This window comes from Brassica napus, unplaced genomic scaffold (genome assembly GCF_020379485.1).
Source record: "Brassica napus cultivar Da-Ae unplaced genomic scaffold, Da-Ae ScsIHWf_24;HRSCAF=46, whole genome shotgun sequence".
Lineage (NCBI taxonomy): Eukaryota > Viridiplantae > Streptophyta > Magnoliopsida > Brassicales > Brassicaceae > Brassica > Brassica napus.
The window spans coordinates 26,561-35,598 of record NW_026015826.1 but is presented as its reverse complement, the minus strand read 5'-3'; the positions used below and the strand labels follow the sequence as shown (position 1 = coordinate 35,598).

The window sequence follows — 9,038 nt, the reverse complement described above, 5'->3', positions numbered from 1 at the left end:
GTACTTGCGAGATACGACGGCGTTTCGAAGAGAAAGATGTCACAAATTTGGGCCCTTAGTGGGCCGGAGCTAGTTTGTGGGCTTAAAGCTAGGACAAGTAAGTCTGCTCATAATCTTAGAACCGGATACTGGTAGGTCATAACCGGTCTGCTTTTCAATTAACTCGAATGTTTGATGAGGGGAATTGAGCACCAATCGGGACAAAACCGCTTGATTTGGTTCTAAATTGAAGTGAAAATCAAGTAAATTAATTCTCAATAAATTAAGATTTAACATGTAATAGCATAAGCTGTATCTATTACTTTTACTTCTTATTCTGTAAAATATTATTTTGGAAAATAAGATCCATATATAAGATGGATTACTCTACAATTCAGTTTAAAACTATTAATCCAGCTTGATCTTGTTTTTTTTTCAAAATATTAGTATTTTTTTTTTGCCTTTTTGGCACACCTTTTTTCCAAAAAAGAATAAAATCAGAAATTACATTATTTTTTCCCCAAAAGATACTGCTTTTTTTCTTCCTTTCGTGTTAAACTTCAACTTGTGGCGTGGAGGATTAGAACAAGTACTTTATTATTATTTTTCTTTTTGAAAATGGATTACTTGACACACAGTGATCCTAAAGATGATATAAAAATAAATAAAAAATCTGGTGTTAATAATATGTAATATAGGAAACATACATCTATTGAAATCAAATTTGTGTAAGCTATATTTGCATAATAATGGGATCATTAGCCGAGCATATTAGTTTACTTTTGAAATTAAGGTGATTATTAGTGGTACTGGTCAAGTAATTCAAACTTTGGGAACCAGCCGGGCCCATATTCATTTTCTCTGTGTATGCAGCATATAACACACTCCGCTCAGAGTTTCCCAAACGGTTACTTTTCAAATTTCAAACCAGAAAAAAAAAAAAAAAAAGTTCCCATCGTTGCGAATCTCAAAGAAGAACCCTAAACCTTGTTCGTGCTCGATTCGAAATTCGAACTCTCCCCTTCCGGGCTTGTGTTTCTGTAAGTGAATCTGAATCCACCTTTTTGATTTTCGATTTGAGTTCAATAATGATTTTTCCATTTTTTGATTTTTTTTTCTCAGAACATCCAACACCAAGTAGTTATGTCTTTCACTCCCGACGTTACAAGAAAAAGCGGAGTGGGAGTGATCCCATCTCCAGCTCCGTTCCTCACTCCTCGTCCCGAGAGAAGACGGCCTGATTCTTCTTGCTTCTCCTCCCGCCTCGAAAGAGAGAAAGAAGTCAACGTTCAGGTCCTTCTTCGTTGCAGACCGTTAAGCGAAGAGGAGCAGAAATCGAACGTCCCTAGAGTCATTTCCTGTAACGAGCTCAGGAAAGAAGTCAGCGTTGCTAATAAGCAAGTGGACCGTCTCTTCACTTTCGACAAGGTCCGTTTCTTTTTTTGTTCTTTGGTTATGATTTGTAGTCCATACATATAAATGTTTTGGACTATTTAATGTTACATATCATTGTTCTAAAAATAGGTATAGGCAGCGTCTAGTCGATTTATTTACTAATTGAATTTTCAAAAAAATTGGACCGTCTAGGGATTTCTTAAACATGCTCTGTTCTTTGTTGGTATTGATGGTGTTTTTTTTTTATAGGTTTTTGGGCCTAAAGCACAACAAAGATCTATATATGACCAAGCCATTGCACCTATTGTTCATGAAGTGTTGGAAGGTTTTAGCTGCACTGTGTTTGCCTATGGACAGACAGGAACCGGGAAGACTTACACTATGGAAGGCGGCATGCGTAAAAAGGTATCTCATTTTGTTTTTCATGTTTCTGTTTGTTGTTGAAGGCTTAAAACCAGTAATCTAGTTTAGAGACTAATCAAATAATAATGAAAAAAGATTAGGGCCAAAGAGACTTTGTACACTTCAGTAAACGGAATCTTTGGTCCTAATCTCTTTCGTTATTGTTTGATCAGTCTCTAAACTAGATTACCGGTTTTAAGGCTTCAACATTTGTGACTTGATTCTGTTATGATCTGTGGCTTAGAAGATTGTGAATATGGATGTGGCAAGTCTCAAACTGTTATTGAAGTCATTAGGAGAGTAACAGAATTGTAAAGATGAGAGTACTACTATAATTAGAAGAGAGGAGTGTACTTAGAGTATATGCATCTTGTGAGACTTGTGTGGTGGAAAAGTCTTTGTCAAACCTTAGGTTCTTGAGTATAATTGGTGTTCTTGATCAATGTATCCGTGTGTTCTTATCAGATTCAAGTTGTTGTTTTTTTGTCTAGGGAGGGGATTTACCTGTGGAGGCTGGGGTGATTCCTAGAGCTGTTAGGCATATATTCGAAACTCTTGAGGCTCAAAAGGCTGACTACAGTATGAAAGTCACGTTCTTGGAGCTGTACAACGAAGAAGTCACAGACTTGTTAGCTCAAGAAGACTCTTCATCAAGATCATCTTCTGACGATAAGCAGAAGAAGCCTGTTTCTTTAATGGAGGATGGGAAAGGCTGTGTGGTTCTACGTGGTCTTGAGGAAGAGGTTGTGTACAGTGCTAACGATATATACGCTCTTCTCGAACGAGGCTCGTCCAAAAGGCGCACGGCGGATACTTTGTTGAATAAAAGAAGCAGCCGCTCTCATTCTGTTTTTACCATCACGGTGCATATTAAGGAAGAATCTATGGGAGATGAGGAGTTGATCAAATGTGGGAAGCTTAACCTTGTGGATCTAGCGGGCTCCGAGAATATTTTGCGGTCAGGGTCGAGGGATGGTAGGGCGAGAGAGGCTGGGGAGATTAACAAGAGCTTGCTTACATTAGGGCGTGTGATTAATGCGCTTGTGGAACATTCTTCTCATATACCTTACAGGTACTTGCCCTTGTCTTTACAACTAAACATTTGTGTGTTTCTTGGAGTATAACGGTAGATCTTTGTCTTTGTAGGGATAGTAAGCTGACAAGGCTTTTAAGGGACTCTCTAGGAGGGAAGACAAAAACTTGTATCATTGCTACAATCTCGCCATCTGCTCATTCCCTGGAAGAAACTTTAAGCACTTTGGATTATGCCTACCGTGCTAAGAACATTAAGAACAAACCTGAGGTTTTGTTCACACTATCATATCTCATAATTAGCTATATTAGGTTTCATCTTTCTAACTTAACTTCTCTATCTTCAGGCAAACCAGAAGTTATCCAAAGCTGTGTTGCTCAAAGACCTTTACTTGGAGCTTGAGAGAATGAAAGAAGGTTTACACTCATAACATCATCTAATTTTTATTACCAAATGTGCTAGTAGATTTGTTGTAACTGATGTAAAATGGATGCAGATGTAAGAGCGGCAAGGGATAGAAATGGTATATACATAGCACAGGAAAGATATGCACAAGAAGAGGCTGAAAAGAAGGTAAATTCAAATGACGAGCCTTAATTTTAATTCTATTTTCACCTCATGCTCGGAATAATCATTGTGTTTGTTTCAGGCGAGAACTGAGAGGATAGAACAGTTGGAGAATGATTTAAATCTCGCTGAAAGAGTACGTATGCTCCCACCTTTTCTCTTCCATCTGTTAGAAACTAAACCAAGTTTCTCTGATGGAACTTAAGTGGCTTCTTCTCTTATGCAGGAAGCTTCCAAGTTCCGTGGGCTTTACGTGACTGAGAAAGAGAAGTTACTGGATGTAGAAAGTGACCTTAAGGACTGCAAGGTGATTTACTTTCTAGATTACTCATGCTTTCAATGAGAGTTTGTCTTGAATTTTCAAACGTTTATGGTCCAGAGAAACCTGGATAATACTAACAAGGAGTTGCATGACCTTAAAGAGAATTATATCCAAGTTATCTCAAAGTTAAAGGAAAGGGAAGCCATCATCTCCAGAATGAAAGCCTCAGGTAACAATTCTAGCTCATAAAAAAAATATAAAGGCTTTTGATTTGTGTTTCTGATATTTTGTTGGACAGAGACTACTTTGATCGACCGTGCAAAGGGGCTACGTTCTGATTTGCAGCATGCGTCAAATGATATAAGTTCTCTGTTCACAAGATTAGGTACTTGCTTGTTTCCTATGTCTAGAGCTGAAAACAAGTCTCTGTCAAGTGATGACTTTACTTGTTTCTGCAGATCAAAAGGACAAGCTGGAATCGGAAAACAAAAGCATGCTTCTGAAATTTGGTTCACAGGTTGATCAAAACCTTAAAGAATTGCACAGAACAGTACTTGGATCAGTGTCTCAGCAACAGCAACAATTAAGAACTATGGAAGAACATACTCAGTCTTTTCTCGCTCATAAATATGATGTAAGAAAAAAAGACTATACCATCTCATTTCCCTTTTTCTTGTGTACATTTTATGAACAATGAGTGGTTGAAACTCACACAGGCAACACGTGATCTGGAATCAAGAATTGGTAGAACAGCAGATACTTATACTTCAGGAGTAGCAGCCTTGAAGAAACTCTCTGAAATGCTACAAAAGAAAGCTTCGTTTGATCTGGAGAACATGAACTCTTCCATAGGATCACAAATAGAGGCTGTTGAGCAAGTAAGTATGAACAAGACAGAATGATTGAATTTAAGTGTTTCTGTTTTAGGTGATATTTAAGTGTCTCTCTCTCTTCTCAGTTGCTCATTGCATCAGCAAAAGAGGCTGCTAAAGTCGCTGAGGACATCCGGGATTCACTTAATGACCAGAAGGAGCTCTTAGCTCTTGCTGCAAGACAACAAGAGCAGGTGTTGTGTAAAATCATATGCTGGTGTCTTGTTAGCTCTGCTGAGGAATTTAACTTCTGCTCTTTCTTATCCACAGGGCTTGATCAGAAGCATGAGGTCAGCCCAAGAAATTTCCAACACTGCTTCAACCATTTTCAGTAACATCTACAACCAAGCTCACAACATGGTGGAGGCTATTAGAGAAAGCCAAGCAGAGAAATCAAGACAGCTTGCTGCTTTTGAAATGAACTTTAAGGTGAGATTGGAAAAACTTTAATAAGGCATGTTTTGAGAGGTTAACTCGAAACTGGTTGTTACTAAACACAGGAAGAGGCTGAAAGAGAGGAGAAACAAGCTTTGGTTGACATTGGGCTGATATTATCAAAGCTAACTTCAAAGAAAACTGCAATGGTGAGTCTTTTAACCATTAACTACTCCTCCTTCATTCTATATCAGTTGGATCACACTTAAGTCACGTGTTTCTAGGTCTCTGATGCATCACGCAATATCCAAGAACACGACATACAAGAAGAGAAGAGATTGCAGGAACAAGTGTCTTGTATGCAGCAAGTTTCCATTGGCGCAAAGAAGGAACTGTGTGACTACTTAAAGAAAGCAAAAACCGAGTTCACGGAAAACACAATAGCTTCCGCAGAGTCTATCACAGTCATGGACCATTACCTTGAAGATTGGTACTGATTCCATCTCACTACTAATACTTTCGTTCCTCAATATAGTTTCTCATACAAACATTGTATGAGTTTTAGCTTGGGAAGGGCCAATGAGTCTAAAAAACTGTGGGAGACCACTGAAGCAGGCGTAAAGAACCTTAACACGAAGTACCAACAAGAACTTAATGTCACAATGGGGTAAAATAATCTCCTTCTGTATCTGCAACTTCTTTCTATGTTTCCTTCCACATCACTTGGTTGACAAAAAACTTTCTATGTATAGGGACATGGAGAAAGAAAATGACAAGCTGCAGGATGAGTTTACATCAACATTCTCCACAATGGATGCTAACTTTGTCAGTAGGACTAATGAACTTCACGCAGCTGTTAATGGTAACCACACTAAAATCATTGTCCCTTTCTTATTCAAGGAAAAATGTCCTAATCTATGGTTTTACAGACTCGCTGATGCAAGACCGTGAGAACAAAGAAGCAACGGATGCTTTAGTGGAGACTTCAATGAAGCAGGTCACGTTATTGCAAGAGAAGCATGGACAGGGTGTATCAAACATTCGAGACAAAGCAGAACAGTCTCTCATAAAAGACTATCAGGTACAGAACACTAAAAATTGTAGAGTGTGATATCTATGACTAGATATCTAACAGTTAAGTTTTGTAATACAATGGCCAGGTTGATCAGCGCAAGAACGAAACGCCAAAGAAAGTACCCATAACTGTGCCGAGCTTGGCGTCCATTGAGGAGATGAGGACTTTGCTGCCGAAGAATATTCTCGGTGAGGAGGACACAAGCATGGAGAAGAGATCAAGTAAACAGGGACAAGACGAAGCTAACAACAGAACTCCATTCTTGGAAGTAAACATATGATTTGATTAGACAAAAAAAGGGTGCCCGTTTTGGCAGTTGAGTTCATCAACTGGATGAGTCTAGAAGAGTAATATTGTGTAAAGGTTATGAATGGTAGTGGTACGCAAGGTTGTGTTGTTCTGGACTAGTTGGTTGTGTATGGACCGGTTAAATTTGGTTAATCTTCTCATCTGAATTAAACCAAATATGAAAAAGAAAAAGTAAAGAGAGAAACTAAAACACTCTTTGACTTTGTTTGGTCTTCAAGAAAACATAATAAAGTCAACATAAGCACATCTATGTAATCTACCACTTACTTGACGTGCTCATCTTTTATATACAACTTGGTGTATACTCCATTTTTCAATAATCTTCATTCATCACATATTCACATCCTAGCTAACCATTGACTCTATGGAAACGGTCTTACTAATACTATCTTGACCTAATACGACCAAGGACAATATAATTTAGATAGCCTAACGCAGTAACAATAGTTATATCTTATTGCTCACAACCATGAAATAAAACATATGCGGAAAACCTATTTATTCCAGTGGTTTGACTAATGACTTATTAATAGTTGTATCAAGCGATCTAGTTTCGAGTCCTATAGAAAGCGAATTTGGATTCATCTTATTTGCTCTTTTCACCAAACTCAGACGTTAGGACCGCAGCTGGAGAGGTCTATGCACCACATATTTGGATTCATCTTAGAGAAAGAAGAATCTGAACTATATAGAAGTTGTTAGCTGTTTATTGAAAGAATCATCTGTGCATGTATTACATGTAGGGATGTTAACTACAGGGTTAGGGCCCAGCCCTCTTTCGTTTATTATAAGTCCAGCCCTATTTTAACCCAACCCTATTTTAACCTTATTATAAGCAAGGGTTAGGGTTGGTACCAGGGTTAACTCATTTAATTGAAAAAAATATTTCATTTATTTTTGTTCTTAAAATTTAAAGATAAAACTAGAAAAATTAAGGTATGATATGATTCTTTCCGCCAATTTGTTGAGCATCAAAATCAAAAGTTTTTCTCCCAAAATCGCAAAATCGAGTTTTTGCTCCACAACTAAGAATAAAGTTTTTCCGTCAAAAAAAAATTGTGTTTTTTTCCGCCAAAACCGCAAAATCGAGTTTTCCCGCCAAAACAGCAAAATCGAGTTATCCCGCAAAAACCGCAAAAACCGCAAAAACCGCAAAATCAAATTTTCCTGTCAAAACCGGCAAATCGAGTTTTCCCGCCAAAACTGTAAAATTGCGTTTTCCCGCCGAAACAGCAAAATCAAGTTTTCCGCCGAAATCGGCAAATCGGGTTTTCCCGCCGAAACCGTAAAATCTAGTTTTTCCGCCAAAACCGCAAAATCGAGTTTTCCCGCCAAAACCGCAAAATCGAGTTTTCCCGCCAAAACCACAAAAACGAGTTTTTCCGCCGAAACCGGCAAATCGAGTTTTCCCGCCGAAAACTACAAAATCGCGTTTTCCCGCCGAAACAGCAAAATCGCGTTTTCCCGCCGAAACAGCAAAAACGAGTTTTCCGCCGAAACCGGCAAATCGGGTTTTCCCGCCAAAACTGCAAAATCGAGTTTTTCTGCCGAAACCGCAAAATCGAGTTTTTCCGCCAAAACTAAAACCGCAATATCGAGTTTTCCCGACAAAACCGGCAAATCGAGTTTTCCCGCCAAAACCGTGAAATTGAGTTGTACGGGTTTTCCAGAAAAACTTAATTTTACGTTTTCACGGGAAAATTCGATTTTGAGGTTTTGGCGAAAAACTCGATTTTGATTTTTTGGCGGGAAAACTCGATTTCGAAGTTTTGACGAAAAACTCGATTTTGCGTTTTTGGAAGGAAAACTCGATTTTGTTGTTTTAGTTGAAAACTCGATTTTGCGGTTTCGACGGAAAATTTCGTTGTTCAGTTTTTGGTGAGAAAACTCGACTTTAAGTTTTTTTTTGATGAAAAACATTATTAAATATTGTATAATAGTTGTGTGAATCAAAATAAAAGGGTTAAAATTTAAACCCTGGTCCTATTAGGGCCAACCCTATTTAAACCCTGTTTAAAAAATGAGGGTTAGGGCTACAAATGGGTTTGCAGGGTTAGGGCTAACCCTGTTAAGTTGAGCCCATATTAACATCCCTAATTACATGTCGACCATATCAACTTCGTGCTAGTTGTTGTGCACTTGTCCGTGACAGGATGCACAAAACAGAGTTGCCTCACAACATTTGCTGTCCATAAGCTCTTTTATGATTTGCATATTCACTTTGCAATTAGGGAGCGTTATGCATATCTACTCTCTGACATTGATTCTTTTATTTTTTGAGCATCGAGATTGTGTGAAAAAAATGAGACCCAAAGGATAAATTAATCAACAATTCCGTCATCTGTGACGTGCTCAATATTTAAAATACAGAGAGGATGTTCTTGACTATCTCTCGAGCCCTTGCCATCTAGATGGACTATGTATTAATAATACATTGTATTTGTATTCTAAGGCTTTAAGTTGATCTCCAGTCTCCGGTGCATGTGTTTGAACAAAGTCAATTAAATATAATGAATTTTCTCTTCAAACATACTGATGATTGTATTGACTTCGATTCTGATAAAAAAAAAAGAACTTTTAAGATTAATTGTTTTTGACGTCTGTATTTGGATATGATCAAACTTTTTCCCCATTAGATGACTGTTTTTTTTAACCATTGTATGTTATATGGGTTATACGTGACGGCTGTTTACTTACCAGTGATTATATAAATTAGGTCATAAATTATAGTATATATTCGATGGTTAGGTGATATTAAATTAATGACGG

General features: G+C 37.8%; 1 protein-coding gene across 1 annotated transcript; it reads left to right on the top strand.

Moving 5' to 3' along the window:
* The first annotated feature begins 861 nt into the window (after positions 1–861).
* Positions 862–6,401, top strand: LOC125601274 (kinesin-like protein KIN-5B). Its single transcript, XM_048773536.1, has 21 exons — positions 862–1,019; positions 1,102–1,407; positions 1,624–1,779; positions 2,268–2,848; positions 2,923–3,079; positions 3,156–3,225; positions 3,306–3,382; positions 3,459–3,512; positions 3,603–3,683; positions 3,756–3,867; positions 3,937–4,023; positions 4,097–4,272; positions 4,355–4,516; positions 4,597–4,704; positions 4,781–4,939; positions 5,011–5,094; positions 5,170–5,375; positions 5,451–5,552; positions 5,638–5,747; positions 5,815–5,966; positions 6,046–6,401. The coding sequence occupies exons 2-21, from the start codon at positions 1,123–1,125 to the stop codon at positions 6,238–6,240; spliced, it is 3,114 nt and encodes a 1,037-aa protein (XP_048629493.1). The 5' UTR covers positions 862–1,019; positions 1,102–1,122; the 3' UTR covers positions 6,241–6,401.
* Positions 6,402–9,038: the final 2,637 nt, after the last annotated feature.

Bases quoted from the DNA above. Each gene is read 5' to 3' on its own strand.
- LOC125601274 (XM_048773536.1), top strand. From the start codon at position 1,123: ATGTCTTTCACTCCCGACGTTACAAGAAAAAGCGGAGTGGGAGTGATC. The intron at 1,780-2,267 runs GTATCTCATTTT...TTTTTTGTCTAG, and splicing joins AAGGCGGCATGCGTAAAAAG to GGAGGGGATTTACCTGTGGA. The intron at 4,273-4,354 runs GTAAGAAAAAAA...AAACTCACACAG, and splicing joins TTCTCGCTCATAAATATGAT to GCAACACGTGATCTGGAATC.